We start from the raw sequence: 22,701 nt of genomic DNA on the forward strand, positions 1-22,701 counted from the left end.
TTTGGACTTCTCCACAGTGCAGCAGGTGGACAGGAGGAGGCTCGGATCCCAACCCTGAAGACTCCCAGATCCTCACCACGGACTATCAACACGAGCAACAAGGACTACATCCCAACTGCCAAGGAGACCACGGGGAATTGGAGTGCCTTCGGAGGCCAAGAACTCCGAGGTCACCCACCCCCATCTGGAGCTTCGGCAGGGGATGGAAGAAGTCCAAACACTACCATGCAGAAATCTGCTGACTTTCAAAGAACATTAACAGGGAACTGGATCACAAATGGAGCAGCCAGAATTTAAACTAGCTCCAACCTACTGTAACACAATGGTGGTCCTGATGGTGATAACTGAATAACAGCTTTGCCAATAATTATGAGGATAATTTGAAATCACTAAACTATTTCCAATTGGAGTGGAGTAATGGCAAAACTTGCTTCATCCGCTTGCACATGGCTGAAAGTACTCAATAAATGTAGTTGCTTAATTTTTAGCAAAGATAATCTGACCTCCTACTAGCACAAAAGAAGTGAAAAAATGGAAGATGAGGGTAGAAAGAGGATTTTCCCTAATTTTAGCCACGCAGCCCACTAGTAGATACTGAGTTCTGACATTCTAGAATCACGTTTTTTTGTACTCTCTTCTACAGATAACATTTCTGTGATAAAACAAGCCCAAAGAATGTCTGATTTCCATATATACCGACGGGATCAATCACTTATATCATGGAACCCTTCAAGCATATACATATATTCAGAAAGTAAAGGAAAAATAGCAGGTATTACATATATAATTTCACTCCAACAGAGACTGGTTTGAAGGAAAAAGAAAAAAAAAACAGAGAACCCATTACCTTTCCTGTGAATCTCATAATTACTAGTGTTACAGAGAAAATGAAGACTTGAAATATGATCATTGCTTTTATGAGTCATATAGATAATATGCAGAGAAAAAAGGAATCTTCCATTTCTTTGGAATTTCAATATAATTAGCAGTCCAATGCACTACAACCTAAGTTTTAATGGAAACTAGCAGTAAAAATTGTCCTTGAGTACAGCATGTCAGAGGGGAAACAGACCAGCAATATATGCCCTGCAGCTCTTTTACGTCCTGTGCTTAAGCATTTTAATGAAAGCTGTTATTTGAAATAGCAAACCTGAATCAGAGAAACAAATTTAGAGATATTACTGAATCACAGAATCTTAAAAAGTGAAAGTAACACTTTAAAAATAAATGAGAAAATATTTAATTCCCAGGAAGTTAAAATGAACTGTTTTGAGGTCTTATCCCTAGGCTAGAAAAAATAAGAAGTAGCCCCAAATTTTCCCTTTAAGAATATGCTTAAAATATTTTGTATGGTACCAAAACGAATTTTTGGAATTACATTAAGTACTAACAGAAACAGAAACCAAACAGACAACAAACTGTAAGTCTGACCTCTCATCCATCAATGAAAAGCAATAAATTCTATTAAATAGATAATGAGTGAAGAGCTTGTTTCACTATCCTATTTTCTATACAACTGAGTATGAACTGCTTACATAACAGATATCCCCATGAAATTATCCTAGGATTTTAAGATCTTTTTCTTCACAAAGCATATTGAGACTGGGTGTTTTTGTTTGTTTGTTTAGTCAGACAGCTGAGTTCATTTCACCCAGATTCTCTCTGCTCACCTTTTTCTAACATTTACCTCCATTTTCAGATGAGGTGACAAAAAATGGGCACATGAGACATAAGATTCTAAACACAGTGTTAGTCAAAAGGCCAAGAAGTAATGTGATGCATGACTAACAAGTGTTGGATTACAACGCAAGTGGAAGAGTCTGGGATTATAACATGAATGAAACACCTGGTCACTGAGCGTTTTATTTTGAAAAGAGGACAAACAATGTGAATGTTCTGGCTTGCTTCCCCATTGAAAGGAGCAAGCAGGAATGGGGAACATATTTTGGGGAAAAAAAAAACACTACTTCACTAAAAGGACATTATTTCAGAATATTTTCAAATAACTGGAAATGACAAATCTACTTTATAGAAAACGGGTTATTTTTTTCCTTTTCCACAATTCTTCATTATTTCTTGGTGAAATAACTCTTGATGTTATTAAATTTTCATCAGGAAGTAAAAAAACAGGGTTACAAAATCAACAAATATTTAGACCTGATCATTCATCTACTTGCTAGTGAATGACCTAATCGTTTGCTCTGGAAGGCAACTCCACCATATGATAACTGTACATTTGGGAACTCTACATAGGCTTTCTTTATCTATGATCAGTCAATTATCACAGAAGGACCAATGTTTTTTAGTAATTTACTGAATAAAAGTACTATAACACTATTTTTAACAAGCAAGAATAGCTGAGGGAGAGACTTTACTTTACAAAATGTATTTTAATAGATTCTCTTCAAATACCTCAAGCTTTCCATCATAACCACACCATACTTACTCATTTTCATTTACATCAAATTGCCAAATTGATCTATCAGAAAATTTTGCATGAAGCCAATTTTCTACAGGAAGGCACTTAGTAGCCTCACATTCTCAAAATACAAGGGAAAACCTGCTGTTAGGTTACCAGTTGAGGACTATGGACAGAACTTTCTGGAGGGTAAAAATATCGAAGCCTTTTTGATAAAACAGAGTTATGTGCTTACAACCTATGTGGTACACTGAGAAAGAGAGTTAAAGGAATACTTCCAAAAGGTTGAAGCACAAGTTTCCTTATTCCTATGGTTTAATTCAGAGAACTCAAAAAGGTACATTAGAGCATATGGGCAAATAAAGTTTTAGTGATACCAATCAGAAATTCCTAGCCCTGATCACAGAGAAAAGAGAAATACACCTTAAGACACAGAAGGAAAATATAGAGTCAATATTTAAAAGACTCCAAAACAGCACATAAGAAAGTTCTTCCTTAAATTACAGCTTTGGAATAGCTCTCTGATCAAGCACTTTGCACTTAAGAACTGTAGTTTCTATTCCTGTGCAGAGTCTGGGCAGATTAACCCAGATAATCCCATTTTTCTATTTAAAACACATCAGGGTTCCCAGTTAGCAGCTTAACCCTGGTGTGAGATGTTATTTTTTTTTGCCAGAATGTCTGTATTTTTCCTTATTCTTATCAATTTCTATTGTTCAATATACAATCAAAATTAAACTCATATGACTGTATCCATTATCACATTTAACCAGATTCCATTTTGATAATTGGCGTACATGCTGAATTTCAACAACACAAGCAAGAATCCTTCGGAAATGAAGACAATGCCTAATTTTCATAAACCTAATGTCTAATGCAATGCTGTATTGAACTGATTTTGACTTCCCTTAAAATTTGTATATTCAAGACCTTAACTCCTCATTCAGGTGTATTTGTAAATGGCATTTAAGGAGGCAATGCAGTCTAAAGGGCAGGGCCCTTATTTGGTAGAACTGGAGGAAGATACACAGAGTTTTACTCTTTGAGGTTCCACAAGTGGCAAGTAACTGACCGCAAACCACCTTCATCTGGGACCTTCAACCTCTCGAACTATGAAAGAATCAGGTTTTGTTATTCAAACTATACAGTCTGTGCTAACTTGTTAAGGCAGTCAAATAGAGCAATACAAATGCCAAAAAAATATTTTGCCAAATGTAGTATTATTCAAAACTGGGGAATGCTATCAATTACTAACATGCATTTTTTTTTTAAATCATGTCTTACAGCTGAAAATGTATGCAATTTTGATAGGTGTGGGAAAGGGCAGAGGAGCTGGCAGTGTGGCAAAGGAGGCCACACCTCCATCAACAGTGCCGGCACTCCCCATCAGTGCCAGTTTGAGTCCTGGCTCCTCCACTTCATACCTAGTTCCCTGCTACTGTGCCTGAGAAAGCACTGGAGGACAGCCCAAGGACTGCCACACCCACATGGGAAATCTGAAGAGTCCCTAGTTGCTGGTTTCAATTCACCTCAGCACTGACTATTTACTGCCACTTGGGTAGTGAACCAGCATATGGAACCTCCCTCTGTCTCTTCTTTCTGTAACTCTTCCAAATAAAAAATAAATCTAAAAAACAAATGTGTCACAAACAACAAGGACTTCATTCACTTGGGCATCGAACAATATGTCCTCCTACCCGGCCCTACTAATCTTACAAATGTAGCAAAGTTCTAAATCTTCCAAAATAGTGTGAGAGCTCCTAAAGACCATATGCCAAGCTGGCCACTTGTTCTCTATGCTTCAGCCATTTCTTCAAATAATTTAAAAACTGATTAAGTTTTTGGGAGATCAACTGGAATTAGCTATTATCAAACTATGAATTCAGATTAATATTAAGGGTACTTCTGGCTTTCATTTGGACACAAGCAGTGGGATAGATATGGTAATATTAACTAAAATATGTAAACTGCAATGAATTTGATGCATGTGAGTATCTAGCTGCTGAATAGACAAACATTAGCCAGTGTGAAGCACAGAGGGCACATTCCAGGAAACAGAAGACAACAGAAAAACAGCAGAGGAGTACCTGGAGACTGACAGACACAGGAAAGCAGCGGACACAACGGTGTGGTGTTTCAGGACTGAAAATCCAGCGGCATTCAACAAATGGCAGTCTGAACCCACCTGCAGCCGAAACACCAGCAGCAAGGTGGGAAGGGACATTTACTGTGAGCGCCAGAGGTGAATCCAGACAAAGAACTGCCCGTCCTGTTTGATTTGCCCAGCAGCAGGTCCAGACAGGTAGTGTTGGAACAGGGTGGATTTCACAACCCAGTTTGCCCCCAGAGCTGTATTAGGCACCATTTCTTTAAGGAGGCAAGTGCTATGGGGCAGGACTGAACACACACTGAGTTGGGAATGAACTCATTTCTGACTCAGTGAACTGCAACAACATGGCATCATGCGGGTTCTACCCAAGACAGGTCCAAACAGCCCTCAGACCTGATGGCCAGCAGATCAAAAATCTAGTAGTGATATGTCAGGTGCCATTTTATACAGTGTGGTAAGAATTTAAGACTGCAGGGACAATAATGAGCTGCGCATGTGCTGAGCTTGGCGAGAACTCACTGAGCTCAGTGTATTGCACTGGTCCCATGGGAAAATAATACCAACTATGACATTGTACGGATCAAAATAGGTCCATGTAGCCCTCAGACCCAGTGGCCAACAGGTTCTGGCAAGATCAGTGCCACCAACAACCTAGCTATATAGGACACCTGGGGGTCTCCCTAATCCTGTGATCTACTCCAACCAGAAGCGGGAGAAAGGTTGTACAGACAACGGTTCAGCCTCCGCACGGTATCATAGGAGCTAGAGACTGGTGAGCCAGGAGTTAGGGCTACAGAGACCATGGTGGAAATCTAACATAAGAAACCAGACCTGGAACTCACCGGAGAGAGAGGCACAAGTGATTGAAAACAAAAAGCTCTGTACTAACTGCAGTAAGTAAAACTGAAGTATAGATCTGTGAATGACACAGCTTAGGCACCTGCCCCAAGAAGAAGAATCCAATAACCAGAAGTGCAATGACCAAGAGCAAAAGAAGAAACAGCAGCAAAATGAATATTACTGAAGTCTCTCCTGCAAAGCAGCAAAACCCTTTGCCAGACTCTGAGTTCAATGAGGAAGATATCAAGAAAATGGGGGATACAGAATTCAAAACACTTGTTATAAAACTTCTTATCAATAACGAGAAGCACGTGAAGCAGGCATTCAAGGAATTTAAGGAATATGTCACACTGGAAATGAATCAAACAAAAGCTGATATATCAGAAATGAAGAATACAGTGGAATGAATGAGGAATACAGTGAAGTACAGTGGAGGGTCTCCAAAATAGAATGAAGCAAGCAGAAGAATCTCAAGATCACACCTTGTGTGTCCTTGTAAAAGGCATTCTGAACCTTCAGACAAAAAGGACAGATGCATGAGGTGTAGGCTGTGTGCTTTTCTAACAATGGGTGCTGCAGTTCACTAGCTTAGCAAAGCCATTCTTTCCTAAGAATGATCATAGTAACCTAATAAAACATAAATGTATTAGGATGAAAAGACTTATGGCTAGAAACAATGAGCTCCTCTCCCACCAAGCCTCATCTCCAGTTCCACTGCGCATGGACAATCCATTAGGAAACTGTGAAAGAATAATTACATTGGGGCCCGGCGGCGTGGTCTAGTGGCTAAAGTCCTCAACTTGAACGCACTGGGATCCCATATGGGCACCAGTTCTAATCCCAGCAGCTCCACTTCCCATCCAGCTCCCTGCTTGTGGCCTGGGAAAGCAGTCGATGACGACCCAATGTTTTGGGACCCTGTACCCGCATGGGAGATCTGGAAGAAGTTCCTGGTTCCTGGCTTCGGATCAGCGCAGCATTGGCCTTTGTGGTCACCTGAGGAATGAATCATCGGACGGAAGATCTTCCTCTCTGTTTCTCCTCCTCTCTGTATATCTGACTTTGTAATAAAAATAAATAAATCTTAAAAAAAGAAGAAGAATTGGAAGAGATTTCCTGTTACCAGAGAAAAATAAACAAAAAGCTGGAAGCAGAGCTGGATCAGACTAAACAGTATTCAAGAATGGAAAGACACCATTAAAGGCCAAATATAAGAGTCATGGGAGTGCCAGAAGGTACAGAAAGAGAAGGTAGAATTAAAGGTGTATTTAATAAAATACTAAGGGAAAATTTCCCTAATCTAAAGAAAGAATTGGAAAACAACATCCAGGAGGGGCACAGAACTCCCAACAGGCTTGATCAAAAGCGATCTTCACCAAGACACATGATAATTAAGCTTCTTCAACTGAACATAAAGAAAAGACCCTTAAATGTGCATGTGAAAAAAATCAATTGACATATAAAGGAATGCCAATTAAACTCACATGAGACCTCTCCCAGGTGTCAGCCTAGGATAATGCGCCCACCAAAACTTTTCTTTGTCTTCGAAAATGAAGTAAAATTCTTCCACAGTAAAGAAAAGCTAAAAGAATATGTCCCTCCAAACCTGCCCTACAAATGATACTTCAAGATGTTCTCTTCACAGAGAAGAGGAATAGCACCTACCAAAACCAAAGGCAAATGTGAAGAACGTCCCATTAAATTAACAACATAAGACTAAATCAATGAACAAGACATTGCTAAAATGACAGAACCAAATTACCACCTATTTGTATTAACCCTGAATGTAAATGGCTTAAATTCATCGAATGTCATAGATTAGTAGACTGGATTAAAAAACAAAACTCATCTATTTGTTGCCTACAGGAGACATATCTCACAAGCAAAGATCAACGGAAACTATCTCATGAATTTTGATTTTTTTTGTTAGTTTCATCTCTTCAAAACACTTTCTTCTTATTAAATTATTCAATGATTCATAATCATACAGTAAATAGCATTATTTTCTTCAAGAAGGTTCTTGATTTTCTTTTTCATTTCTTCACTGACTCATTAGTCATTCAGTAACACATTATTTAAATTCATGATGTTGTTAATTTCTATTTTTCTTCCTGCTGTTGATTTTGTATTGTGGCTTTTCATTTAAGGGGATGTATAGTAATTGTGCAATGGAGCCTATCATATACAGATGTAAAGATAAAATGCATTATGCATTTCTACTTCCAGACAATGATGGACTCACAATGAAACTGTACTATATCCTGACAATAACATTCTGAACTCTCTGAAATTGTCCATGCCCACAATGATGGACATATGACTGTGTATGAAGAACTATACTATAGTAATGATACAGGGGAACTTGGTGGTAGGGGTAAAGAGTTGGGGAGAGGATAACAGAAATCCCAGGGCCTATGGAACTTTATCATAAAATGATAATAATAAAAAGAAGTAAAAAAAAAATCTAGCTGCTGATCTTTGCCATAACTACCACAGTATCTAAAAAAAAAAAAAAGGATGCAATATCTTCCTTTCTGAAGAAGTATGACAGGAGAAGAAACTAATTATTAGAGCATCATTAAGGCAGGAAGCACTAATGAGCACTGCACAATGTCACCTCACTTATTTCTCTCAATACTTTTGGCTTTAGCTACTCTTGGTCATATTTACATTTGATATATATATATATTTTTTTCTATTTACACATTTTCTATTTTTATATTTTATATACAAATAGTTTTAAAAAAAACTTGCTCAAGTACACATAAATAGTAAATGAGGCACACTTTAATCCAGATCTACGTGACTCAAAAGTCTATCATGCTCTATTTTCTAAGGCAAGTTAAATATCCACAGTTCTCTGTAAAGTTTCTCATAACCCACAGCCCCACTGTCCCTTCACCAATATGTCCACTGATATGACTGAAGGAGATGGTTTGGAGTCTGAGGATCTGCCAGGACATCCTTAGTCATCTCAGTGAATTTCTCTGATCTTCAGATTTATAATTATCTACTAACAACACCTACTGGTGTTGATGTGGAGGAAAACATGCCCTTTTCCACACTTGGTGGGAGTGTAGGCTAGTGCAGCAACTATGGAAGTCAGAATGAAGAGTGCTCAGACAACTGAAAATGGATCTAGAGTATGACCCAGCTATCTCACACCTGTGGGAATATAGCTAAGGGAAGTGAAATCTGAATATGAAACAGTGACCTGTAATCTTATATTTAGAGAACCACAATCTACAATAGCAAACACATGGAAATAAACCAGATGCATGTCCAAAAAGGAATGATAAACAGATTTACACCAAGAAATACTACTTAGCCATTAAAAAGAATGAAATGCTGCCATTTGTAACAAAATGGTCCCAACTGGAGACCATTATGTTCAGTGAAATAAATCAACCCCAAAATGACAAATATTATATGTTCTCTCTGATAAAAGGCAAGCTTAATGCAAAATACGAGAAAAATAGATATATATGTAAATATGTATACACACATATTTCCACAGAAGAACTGTATAATGGAGAACAGTATATCAGGAAGCAAAGATAAGCTGTAGTACTTTTTTGTGTACCACACAAAAACGATGACTCAAAATGAAACTGTTAAATATAGCATAACAATACGTACTATATTTTCTACCATTGCCAATATCTACAATGCCACGATACACTTAAATAGCACAATGTTGGACTGTTGCTTAAGGACTACTACTGTAATAATATAAGGGGAAATGGTGGTAGGTAGAGAATTGGAAGAGAGCAAGAAAAAGTGGAGGTGGGAACCCCTATATCTACAAAGCCATATCATGGGGGAAAAAAAGAACAGCTATCAGGTGAAACATGACAACTGAAAAGTATGTCGGGGGGAATAAAAATACCTTTAATAAAGTTATAAAAGTCAAGTCAAATGGATCAGATCAGAAACGCAAATACAGGGCTAGCATTGTGGCACAATAGGTAAAGCTGCTGCCTGTAGAACCAGAATCCAATGTAGGTGGCAGTTCAAGTATGAGCTGCTCTGCTTGAATCCAGCTCCCTGGTACTGTGCCTGGGAAAGCAGCAGAAGGTGGCCCATGTGCTTGAACCCATGCACCCAAGTGACAAACCCAGCAGATCTTCTTGGCTCTTGGTTTTGGGCTGGCTCAGTTCATGGTACTATAGTTATTTAGAGAATGAACCATAAGCTGAAGATCTCTCTGCCTATCTTTCCCTCTCCCTCACTCTGAAACCCCACCTTTCAAGTAAATAATTTTTCTAAGAGAGAAATGTTCAGATCAACTAATTTAGTGTAACCAGCAATTAAGTTCAACCTTTCACGCAGGATTTTTCTTAAATAAATTGCCCAATATAAATCACTTTTTAAGATTCGATTTAATATTTAATATCCCCAAGGCTATGTTTCTTTTACATGCAAAACTGGGAGAATAATACACTGCACATCTGTTGAGAACATCACATGATGTAGGGCACATAATGACCTGAGTTCCCCAAAGCTGTGCATCATCTATATGAAAACAAATGGTAAAAACTCAATTGATATTTCCTGGAAATTCATCGTAGGGCCTCACTGCCAATTTCCAGTTCCTACTACTGAGTCTATAATCTCTGCCCACCTTATTACAGAAGGCAGCCATGAGAAGCTAATCAGCAGGATCATGGCCTGCAGAAGTGCTTCATGAGCTGAGAAGGCAACACAGACTCTGCCACAGTTATTGCTACACTAACACCTGGCCAGATACCAGATCTATTTTCACCAGCAGAAGACTAAGTCCCTCTCTAACTGCTCTCCTGGGTGCCTGATCATTTATTGCCAGTGAACATTAGATTGTCACAGGTACTAGGTCTGCACCTGTGCACTGAATGTATACACAGTGGCGGAAACCATTATGAGAACTCAAGAACAGGAAAAACACACCTCTTGCTGAGAGACCACTGACACTCCTGAAACTGCTCTTCCATAATGACAGTTACATCCACAGAAAGTTTTAAAACTGGGATTAGAAGTACCTATAACTTTTCAAACCCTTGCAAGCTCACAACCATTCTGGCTTATATCAGACTCTGCACTTTCAAGCACAGGATCTGACAGAGGTTTAAGCTATAAGAAGCCTAATTTTTGAAACACATACATTAGAGTTTGTGAAAACATGACCAACATCCCTTTTTCTTTTCAAAGACAATATAAGAGTAAAAACACACCTACTTTCCATTGTAAAACATGTAACAGACACATCAGGGATCAACATACAGGCTCATATCTCAACTACTCCATTTCTGATCCAGCTTCTTCTAATACACCTGGGAAGGCATTGGAAGATGGCCCAAGTCTGGGCTGGCCTAGACTTGGCTACTATACACATTTGAGGAGGTAAATCAGAGGATGGGAGCATATAATGGATTGACACAATTTAATAAAACTGTAAGACATCTAAACTTTTTTATAGGACAGAATCATCACAGACTCTGTAAACCATGTTTTGAGTTAAAGAAAATGCACAAACTGTGCTTCAAGCGGTCTTAAACTTCTTTTTCTTGATCTCAAACTCCCTCTCAAAACGATCATCTTACCTCTCTATGAAAAAAAATTCATAAAAAGAATTCAAGAATAACTGACTGCATCCCACTTTGGACTGCCTGGGTTCCAGGACCAAGCATCACTTCCAATTCTACCTACAGCTAATGTGCAGCCGGCCAAAGAATAAGGGTTCTGCTATCCCCAAGAGAGACCTGAACTGAGCTCGATGCTTTCAGCATTAGCCAGGTCCAGTCCTGTGTGCTGTGGACATTTAGGAAGCACACCAAGAAATAAGAGTGCTTTCGCTCTCTACCAGTGAAAAGAAAAAGGAAAGAGACTACAGCCACTGTATGAATGGGGACTGACACAATACCTGCTTATTCTTGATAAATACCATGCTACTCAGAATAAAGTGTCAAGCGTCTTCAAATCTGACCTTCAGACAGTTAAGGCATCCTTTCTTCCACTTATAAGAATACATCAAGGCTCAAAATTTTACCTTTGAAAAAAATGTCACATATTCTAGACTCAAATATCATAATTATGCAAATACAAGATGGCAGTGCAAAATCTCCTAACACCTGTCACAGATTCATGAGTTATCAAGAACTGTGCAATATTTAGGATGTTTTAACGTTGATTATACCCATGATATTGATTTGACAAATCTTTACTCACAGATTTCATTCCAGGCCTTCTCCTGAGCAGTGGCTCTTAATCTCTAATCACATCCATACTTAATAAGGACAATTCATAAATTTCAGACCAGAAGAAGTGAGAGAGTAACAATGAATGAAAAGGAGAATGAGATAAAAGGGGAGTTTGCTGAGCTAGCACAGTAGCATAGCAGGCCTGCAAACCTCCTCCTGCAAGCACCGGCATTCCATTTGGGATGAACCAGAGGATGGAAGATATCTCTGTTTCTCTGTCTCTCTCTTTCTCTCTCTGTAAAGTATATGACAGTACATTAACAGAAAGAGAGATTTATTTGAAAAAGGTAACAGAAGCATAGGCAATCAAAAAACACATTAAGATGATTACACCAAACTAAGCTAAGAAGTTTCTGCATTTCAAATGAACCCCTCATCAAACTGAAAGGAAGTACAGTATTTGAAAACTATGTGGCTAATAAAAGATTAATATCCAGAATCTATAGAGCTCCAGAAACTCAACAACAACAAAATAAACGATCCAGTGAGGAAATGGGCAAACATAAACAGCATTTTTCAAAGGCTGAAATTCAAATGACAGCTATATGAAAGAATGCTCAGAATCACTAGCCATCAGAGAAATGAAAATAACCAATGAAATTTCACCTTACCTCAGTTAAAATGGCTGTTATACAGAAACTGGAAAACAATAAATGCTGGCAAGGATGTGGGGAAAATGTTCTATTCCACTAGCCACAGGAATATAAAGTAGTACAACCATTACTGAACACAATATGGAGATCTCTCAAATATATGAAACTAGATCTGCCATTTGACCCAGCCATTCCCACTCCTGGAGAACTCAGGCAAAGAAAATGAAATTAGCATATGCAAGAGTTATCTGTCCTCCCAGGTTTACAGCAGCTTGATTCACAATGGCTACTAAGATGGAAACAAACCACAGGTCCATCAACTGGTGGCTGGGTAAAGAAAATTCAGGATCTGCAAAAAAAAACTCCAAGGCAAAACATAAAATCCTGCTGGAAATGGGTGAAGGAAATGAGCAGATATTTTTCAAAACAACAAATTGCAATAATAACAAACATGAAAAAAATGCTCTGGTTCCCTAGTGATTCAGGCAATACAAATAAAAATAGAATGAGGTTCAATCTAACTCCAATGAGAATGGCTTACATACTGAAATCAATTAACAAAAACTACTGGTAAGGATCAGGGGAAAAGGGTACTTTAACCAACTGGGGATGCATCAGAGAAGAACCCAGGTCCTTAAGCCCTGGCATCCACCTGGGAGAGCAGGAAGAAGCTCCTGGTCACTGGTTTGGACTGGCTCAGCTCCAGCCTTGCAGCCATATTTTGTTTGGAGGAGGAAGACTGTGAACCAGCAGATGCAGATTCTCTCTCTGTAATCTGCCTTTCAAGGAAAAAACAAATGAATATTTTTTTATAAAAAGGAAAAGTTGAATTTTTTTTAAAGATTTATTTATTATTTTATTACAAAGTCAGATATACAGAGAGGAGGAGAAACAGAGAGGAAGATCTTCCGTCTGATGATTATTTCCCCAAGTGAGCTGCAACACTCGGTGCTGTGCCAATCCGAAGCTGGGAACCAGGAACCTCTTCCGGGTCTCCCATGCGGGTGCAGGGTCCCAAATCCTTGGGCTGTCCTTGACTGCTTTCCCAGGCCACAAGCAGGGAGCTGGATGGGAAGTGGAGCTGCCGGGATTAGAACCGGCCCCATATGGGATCCCGGGGCATTTTTTTTTTTAAACATTTATTCATTTTATTACAGCCAGATATACACAGAGGGGGAGAGACAGACAGGAAGATCTTCCGTCCGATGTTTCACTCCCCAAGTGAGCCACAACGGGCCAATGCGTGCCAATCCGAAGCCAGCAACCTGGAACCTCTTCCAGATCTCCCACGCGGGTACAGGGTCCCAAAGCTTTGGGCCGTCCTCAACTGCTTTCCCAGGCCACAAGCAGAGAGCTGGATGGGAAGTGGAGCTGCCGGGATTAGAACCAGCGCCCATATGGGATCCCGGTGCGTTCAAGTTGAGGACTTTAGCCACTAGACCACGCCGCCGGGCCCCAGATTTATCTCTTAAGAAGGTTTCTCTTATTGTTGACACTTGTGGAGTATATTTCTTACAACTAAGAAATCAACACGGGCATAATAATTGCTGGCTACACTCAAAGACTATTTGGACTTCACTAAATTTTCCAGATGAACTTTTTTTGTAAAGATTTATGTATTTTCAACCCCTCAAAACAAACAAACAAACATACAAACAAACAAAAAAAACCTAGAATAGATAGACAACAGCAAGGAAAGCTTAGAATCAGACAGGAAATGGCCAGAGTGGATTTACTCATACCTCACTAGGTGGGACACAAAGATTAGTTACTCCTCACAGGGGTATTGAGGATTTCTCTGCACACCCCTCTTAAAAATGTTCTGCACCTAAACTGTTGACACATGTCTTGTTAGAGTTATAAGCCAGTTCAGACCACCCAAAAAACAACTAAGTTCAGCAAAATCATGCTTCAACACTATAAACAGCTAAATACTACAATGAAAATAGACACAGAACAGCTGAATAGTAATCTATAGCCATTTTAAGGTGTATAGAACCCGGCTGAATATAAACCAAAACTGAAATTCTATGAAGACGTCACAGGATGTGGTTGAGAACCTACACTTTCCTCTTAACATATTGGTTAATCTATACCATGTTAATTAATACCATAATGTTGTAAATTGTTTAATTGATTGGGATGATACTCTGCCGGCTCTACCTTCAGACCAGCGATGGTCTCACCAAGAAACCATTGAACTTACCAGGACAATAAGATGCTGGACTTTATGCTTGGTAAATACTTCATTGAAAGAATCTCAACTGAATTTGAACTATGGTAATGCAACAAGATGGAGGAAACCACCATGGGGGGAGGGTTTGGGGAGGGGTGGGGGGAATCCCAGTGCCTATAAAGCTGTGTCACATAATGCAACGTAATTAATAAAAAAAAAGTTTTATGTATTTTCATTGGAGTGGCAAACTTAGAGAGGACAGGAATGACAGAGAGAAAGATCTTCCATCCACTGGTTTATTCCACTAGTGGCTTCAAGAGCCCAGAGCTGAGCCAATTCAAAACCAGGAGCCTCTTCCGGGTCTCCCACACAGGTGCAGGGCTCCAAGCCTTTGGGTCATACTCCACTGCTTTTTCAGGCCATAAGCAGTGAACTGGATTGCAAGTGGAGCAGCCAGGATATTAACCAGTGCCCATACGGGATACTGTCACTTAGCAGGCCCTCCAGATCAGTTTTTAAATTAACAGGATCTACTCTGATGAATTATGGTAGAGTACAAAATTGAAAGAAATCTGTTAAGGTTATTATTAAAAATCTAAGACAAGATGTCAAATAGACAGCTGACTACACAAACATGGAGTTCTAGAAAGAATCAGTATTAAGCATAATAGATTGAGAGAGATTTTAAAGACATAATTACAAGGCATTTGGCACTGAAGAAAATTTTAGCTTCCAGGTAGTGGAGGAGACATATATAATGGCAGACATTCTCGAATTTAATGATTTTCCTATTTAATACAAATATTTTACCAAAATTCTATGTAAAAACATAAAATTCTCAAATTCTGAAAGTCCAGTAAAATCCCTTTTTCCTTTTTTTTTTTTAATTGACTCACTTGGGGCTGGTGCCAAGATACATCAGCCTAATCTTGTACCCTGTAGCACTGACATCTGACATGGTCCCAAATTTGTGTCATGACCTCTCCTCTTCAGATCTAGCTTCCTATTTGTGCCCTGGGAAAACAGCAAAAGATGGCCCAAGCCCTTGGAACCCTGTACCCACGTGGGAGACCAGGAAAAAGTTCCTGGTTCCCCACTTCGTACCGGGTCAGCTTTGGCCATGTTGGTCATTTGGAGAGTGAACTAACAGACAGAAGACCTTCTCTAACTTTTCTTCTCTCTATGTAAAATTTGCCTTTCAAATAAAAATAACAAAATCTTTTTTTAAGTTGACATACTTCTGAAAGTATTATTTAAAAACCAGAACATCAAAAACATTAAACTTTTGATATAAGAAACAAACAAAAAAATCTTTTCAAAAATATACAGGATCAGAAAAACACAAAATTAAGATTTTGAGGTTTACTTGCATACAAATTTGTTAAAGCAGTCATTTCTGTTTTAGGCTTATTTCGATGGTTTGCAGTCTGTTCAATGCTGTGAAAATTTTGGGCAAGATGTTAAAAAACTATCCCAACAAACAGGACTCGGGTACATTCATAATAAATCACACTTGACAAAAGACCTGCTGACATGTCTTATGCCAAATGATAAGTTTCTGAAGTTTAAATATCAGTATTTCCAGACCTGAACATTAAACAATGAAAATGGCTTTCTCAATTCAGCCCTTTTCAAAGAGAAGATGAATGATAAAAACTATCACAGGCTATGACAGAGCATAACGGCATTTTTATACTGCACCCTTGCTGAATAAATAGGCTTAAAACTTTATAATAGGACCAGAAAGCTATCCAGAAGACCTATCCAGATCATAGGGATACACATGCATGGTTCTTGACAGAAAAATATCTTCTTCAAGTAATTATATACATCTGACCTCTTCCTTCTGTTTATCGCTATCACGGTCTCTTCCCCAGAAAAGTCACTTAGCTTAGTTTTTGCTTCTAATTCACTGCTCCAGATGTCAGAAAAATAACTTTAATTCTTAACTATGGCTACTGATTTGGAAAGAGGCTTTACCTCTTTAAACTTCAGCTTTTCAGCAGTGTAAAAATAACACATACCTCCTGTAATCTTCTAATAGGTTGTTCTAACAGGGAATAGCTGAAATGATGTATTTAAAAGTTACCTGTGAGTTATAAGGAAGGAATACTCTTAGGGCTTTATCTTTACATTACAAGACACAAGACATAACTATGTTTAGCTCTCTGACACAGAATCTTCACGAATATTTTTTTTTTCTTTTTGGTCCAGATTGGAGACAATTCCTTCCTACAAGGTAACTACAACACACTCATCACAAAATAATCTACCGTCAGCTTACAACAGATCAATGCTTATCAAATTGCACATTTTAAACTCATTAACACATCATTAACTCAGGAAACCATGAAATCATGAATATATTCAGACAATCTTTTTCTTAAGGAGGAAATAGAATCAGAAATTCTCAGTATGTGACACATAGCATGGCTATGTACTATCTTGCAAATTATTTTTTCAACTTGAATATTATGCATTAATGCTGTATGTTACTGAGGAAGGCTTTACAATGTGTTTCTAACTCCACAGTAGAGGCCTTTAAAAAAATCGGGAAAATACTGTATAATGTTCCTGGAGCCTTTATACCTAAAACTTTGAAAGTACCCTTTCCTCACCTGAACAACAGTTTCGCATAACACTGCTACATGAATCTTGTTTTTAAGAATTAAATCACATGAGGTACTGACAAATTTTCTCTGACCCTATTTTCTGACAGCAGAACTACATGACAAGGCAAAGAAACACAATACGGAGAAGCACTTAAGCAAAAGGAATCTGAAACATGGCCCCATTATACACATAAATCTATAGCATCTAGAAATTCAGCATTTCCTATTATCTTGTTTCCCAATCTACTCTTCATCTGAAAGATTTGAAATCAAGTTGTATATAGAGGGCTGCCTACATACAGAATATAATTAATTTCCTTGATGTCTGCAGGTAAACACTACAACCCATGTACAATGAGATGGCATCCCAGAGGTCTACCGAGGCTTAGGAGGTTGCTCTGTGGCCTAATACCAATGTGCTTTTTTAAATCATGAAGTTTTTTTCTTCATTAATACATTTCCCCTGCTGTCAGTTACTTGTGCTAATTTACTAATTCTGCTTTATGGCCTTGTAACTCAAAATCATGTTAGTTAGGGATGCAATGAGAATTAACATCAATGTGGATGGATGTGGGCCTTTCCCAAAAGTAAAACGAATGCACTCAGAACACAGGTAGGGTAACCTCTATGTTGACTGGTCAAAGGTTTCTTGTTCACTTTCACAATCTTGTCTGTAGTAATTAATTTTCAGAACAATCTCTATTTTGAACAATCATTCAATTAAATTTATATCAAAATCTTCCATGGCAAAGTATCAAGTGAAATTCTGACTTCTTCATCAAAGTTCATGGGTAACAAATTGTACAGAATAATTAACACACCTGCTACCACACAGGATTTTGTAAAGAAGCTTACAAAGGACATTAAAAATGATGGGGAGTGTTTCATCAGCTGCTGACTAAAAACAAACTGGAAACACTGAACTGAAAGGAGCAGCCTGTGGGCACTCCTCCCTGGATCTCCGCCTGCCTAGCCCATATGGGAGCCATAAGCACATGGCATGGTACACTGTGCCCTTGGCTGGCGGAGACCCCAACACGGCCTGTTCACTGGGCATGCAGCAAGAATGATAGGATGCAGCCCAGTCTCTCTTCTCTGTCCATTTAATGAACCCTGTCAGGACTTCCTTTATAAACAACTTTAGCAAGTCAAACCTTACATTCATCCTGCTTTTCAGCAGGTAAGGAGTTTCCCTTGAGACACAGCTTCCTGTGCTTCCTGATCTTTAACTTCATTGGAGGGTCCAGAGAGACAGACATATCTGTTGGCCAGTCACAATGTTGCTGTTGGGTGGAAGTACTGTCAGGACTGCCCCTCTGCCTGAACCCTTTCCCTAATTTATATAAGCTTATAACTTCTCTAAAATAAACATACATTCTTCACCACGGGTTTGACTCCAGTGTTTCTGCTGCAGAAGAGCGCTGTTGTCTTACCCCTCTGTGGTCTGGGGGCCTGCCAGACAGAAAACCCCCGAGAACAGCCTTAGATTCTAAATAGTAGGAGGATAGCATCTTCTATTTACACACCATATGGTCTTTTTGTGTGTGTGTGGCATAAGAAGACTCTTCACATTAAATCATTTGTAAGACAATAATTCTACACTTTGATGTGCCTTTTAAGAAACTATACAACTGGGCCCAGCACGATAGCCTAGTGGCTAAAGTCCTCACCTTGCACACACTAAGATCCCATATGGGTGCCAGTTCTAATCCTGGCGGCCCCACTTCCCTTCCAACTCTCTGTCTGTGGCCTGGGAAAGCAGTTGAGGATGGCCCAAAGCCTTGGGACCCTGCACCCACATGGGAGACCCGGAAGAGGTTCCCTAACTCTGGTTTTGAACTGGCTCAGCTTTGGCTGTGCAGCCATTTGGGGAGTAAATCATCGGACAGAAGATTTTCCAGTCTGTCTCTGTATATCTGACTTTGCAATAAAAATAAATAAATCTTTAAAATAGATAAATAAATATTGAAATTTCTAAAAATAAAAATAGGAGACCCAGAAGAAGCTCCTGGCTCCAGGTTGGTTCCACTCTGGCCACTGCAGTCACCTGGGGAGTGAACCATTGGACAGAAGATCTTCCTCTCTGTCTCTCCCCCTTTCTGTATATCTGCCTTCCCAATAAAAATAAAATCTTTAAAAAAAAAAAAAACCTACAAAATGAAAAGACTGTGTGAATACAGCAATAGAAACCAGCTAATATTTTACTCATAGTATCAGTCTTTATAAACAAAAACATCATTATACGTTTGTTGCCATCTATTCACTGATTTCGCATATACAGTATTGTTGAGAATTTCCAGTGGGGCCAGTGCCGCAGCACAACAGTTTAAGCCACTGATGAAGATGCCAGGATCCAACATGGGAGTGCTGGTTCAGTATCCAGCTGCTCTGCTTATGATCTATCCCCCTGCTAATGTGACTGGGAAAGCAGAGGAGGATGGCCCAAATTCTTGGGAGTCTGACAACCATGTGAGAGATCAGACAGGAGTTCCAGACTCTTGGCTTTGGCACTGCCCAGCCGTCGTCATTGCAGCAATTCAAAGCAATCAGCAGAAGAAAAAAAGCTCAAGATATTTACCTTCCCCTATCTTCCATTCAAATAAAAAAAAATCGTTTAAAAAAGAACATTCTTGGTAATTATTTGGAGGATCTGCACAGGCTCTTGTACTTCAGGTTGAGAATTATTAAAATCAAGTCTCAGAGCATATTAAGTGAAAGGAGTTTGTGGTAGTGAAGCAAAATCTTTACAACAGCAATGGAGTAAAGGATATACATGTAGCTTTAATAATCTATTTTATTGATATTTTTGTATCCAATGTGAGAAATTACCATGGTGTAATCACCCAACAGTTAGCAATAGCTCTATTAGCAGTTTTTAAAAACTATCTCATCTTACAGACCCTTGGTGAATGTAAGCACACTAAAGAAAAAAATGCCAGATTCCAAGCATCATTCTCTACCAAGCAGAATATACACCTGTAGAAACAATACACAGCCACATAATTACCAACTGGCCACCACCGCTCAAAGAAAATTAGTTTATTCTTCCACAGAAATGCCTAAGCATCTGTAACTTGAGATAAACCAAATACACATTGAGTAGGCACAAAAGGCGTAAGAGTTTAATTTGCTCTTTTGATATATTTATTTAAATGGACCTAAATGACCACCTAACTGAGTTTATGAGACCATTTAGTAATATACTTTTTACATACAACATAAAGAGAGATACATGCAAGACATTATTTTGTATCTATTCAGATGTGTTGTATTTTCCCAGATTTTACCTGGTGAGAAACGTTTTCCTTTCCAATTTTTTTGAAAAGACACAATATTTCCTAAGAAATATTAGAATACCTTTTGAAAGTCATTAAAATATGGGATTACGTTGCAGCTTTAAAAGTAATGAGTCTGATTTGTTTTCTGAAAACTATATTTCTGTCCTTAGGGTGAAAGCTTATCTAGGACATGCTCAAGATCACTCTTAGCACAGGGCAAAGCCATCAGCAGCCAGGGCAAGGCAATGGAAAACATAAATTCCAGCGATAGCTTTCATGATTTAATCACATAAGGATAAGGCTGTGATTCTTCAGGCAGCCCAAGTACAACGGCATCAAATATATTTACAGCATGACACTGCCTTGATCCACTTCATTTAGGTCAACCAGCAAATATTTATGAGCAAGAAACTGCATTACAGAGTGAAGTTCCAACTGTCAAGGAAGTAGTTAAGTTCCAAAATCAACAGGCAAACTGAAAATCAACATAGTCAAATGATTCTTAAAACATCCCGAAAGTAACCACAACGTACAAACTTTGTTTGCAGGTACCTTTAAAGACACAGTGATACTTAGTATAAATGGTCTTTTCATTTCATGCTGTAGAGTTACTGCTTCCCATTTCAGAACTATAGGATCAGCTATCATCTCTGACTTGCTGTGGCCAAGCAAGGATAGAAAAAACTGACACAAAACATCATGGGATTAATCAGTTGAGTCATACCTTTGCTAACTATCAGGTGGCCAGTCAGCCACCGCACAGTGAGATACAGCATTAAGTAATGGAACACATTACCTGGTCCTGGTTCTTGGAAATCATTTTCTGTTAGGAGCCAGAGACTTATGGGCCTTAAGACTTGGCCTACCTGACAGCCTGTTGCATTGCAAAAGCCTGCAGGCAGGGCTACAGCAAGCAGGATATTAGGCCAAAACATCCTCTGTTGAGCAAGCAGAATAGAACCTCCACCCTTGTTCCTGTTCAAATAATTAGTTCCTCCCCTGTTTCAATATAGCTGATTAGTTCCTTCCCTGCTTCAGTGAAGACAATAACTCCCAGGAAACCCCTCCCTTTTCCCCCTCCCCTAGAGAAGAAGGTATATATATATGAGGAGTAAAAATAAAGAGAGAGGCACTCTTTTCCACCAAGTACGAGTGTCCGTGTGTTTCTTGGGCTAGCAGCCCGGGGCTACCAGCCCCGGCATTCCCAGTCCACCCTCAGGGTCTGAGCGTTGTGTCCTGCAGGTCGGGACAATTTTCAATAAATGCTCTCAAAATGCAGAAACTGAACTCAATGCCACACAGATACAGATAATAATCATAATTGCACATGGATGGTGTATATTAATTGTACACATATATTTAAGAGTAACTTTACATGTTTGTTGAAAATTATTGCGTTCAGAAGACAATGAATATGGGAAATAGAGAAAGCTTTCCCCTGAGAGCTCAACTGAAGCAACCAACATTTCTGGAGCTAACTAAAGTTGGAGTAACGCAAGCAAGCCACTGTCCTAGTCGAAGTATGACAGAAGTGCAAAACCTATGAGGCCTGGATCACAGACTCAACTGTCTTCTAGGTGAGGTAAAAAAATGAATGGATAAAAGTAGTGCAGTATTTCAAAGTCCCATGAACAACCTATCTCAAGCCTTTGTCATTTGCATCAGAGAGGATGCAAACAAGTATGAGAAAATAAGTAACAGACCACATGAGCTTAAATCCAGCTAGAAAATATAAACACACATGAAATACACAATGGAAAGTAGATTTCAAATTACCTGGAATATTACAGACACTATTCTTCAAATAAGAACCCTCCCTGTCAATCAAACTTTGACTTTTTAAAAAAGAAAAATTCATTCATTGGTGCATTTGTATACACAAACACACACACACATTCACACACAATTGCACAAAAACTCTTACCTTTGCTTGTCTCTTGCTGGCTTCTCTTCTGGCTTCTCTTTCTTTCAGTCTTCTCTCCTATGGGAGAAAAAAGCACCACATAAACTTCCAGCAAACCGGAAAAAGACTACACACTGACCACTTCTATTTTTAAAAGTAACCAATGTGTAACATTCAATTCTCCTACAAATATTTACTGAGTCCACGCAATGAGATTTGCACCATATTTCATAATATTAAGTGTGTGTCAGGACTGGAATCAAATGCCAGTTCTAGCACTCATTAGAAACGTACTTTTAAGTTATTTATACTTTCTAACTAACCTTTCCAACCTAAAATAGAAATAATAAAGATACGTATTTAATAAAATTTACACACAAATAAAAAATACATCCTAAGTGGGCAGCAGGAATCTCTTATGACTGATATATATGTAACGTCATTTTTTAGGGAAAAAAAATAATAAACATTTATCTTATCCTAACTGAATGCAGAATTTATTAAGAATATAAAATATTCCACAATGGGAGTTTC

The 22,701-nt window shown here is 38.7% G+C and overlaps 1 protein-coding gene across 1 annotated transcript in view; it reads right to left on the bottom strand.

Moving 5' to 3' along the window:
• DDX10 (DEAD-box helicase 10) overlaps positions 1–22,701 on the bottom strand; it is a 199,562-nt gene that overhangs the window by 39,286 nt on the left and 137,575 nt on the right. The window contains exon 16 of the mRNA XM_004585037.4: positions 22,189–22,245. Coding sequence (XP_004585094.2) covers positions 22,189–22,245 — 57 coding nt within the window. The remainder of the gene's footprint in view (positions 1–22,188; positions 22,246–22,701) is intronic.

Source organism: Ochotona princeps, chromosome 4, assembly GCF_030435755.1.
Source record: "Ochotona princeps isolate mOchPri1 chromosome 4, mOchPri1.hap1, whole genome shotgun sequence".
Classification (NCBI taxonomy): domain Eukaryota; kingdom Metazoa; phylum Chordata; class Mammalia; order Lagomorpha; family Ochotonidae; genus Ochotona; species Ochotona princeps.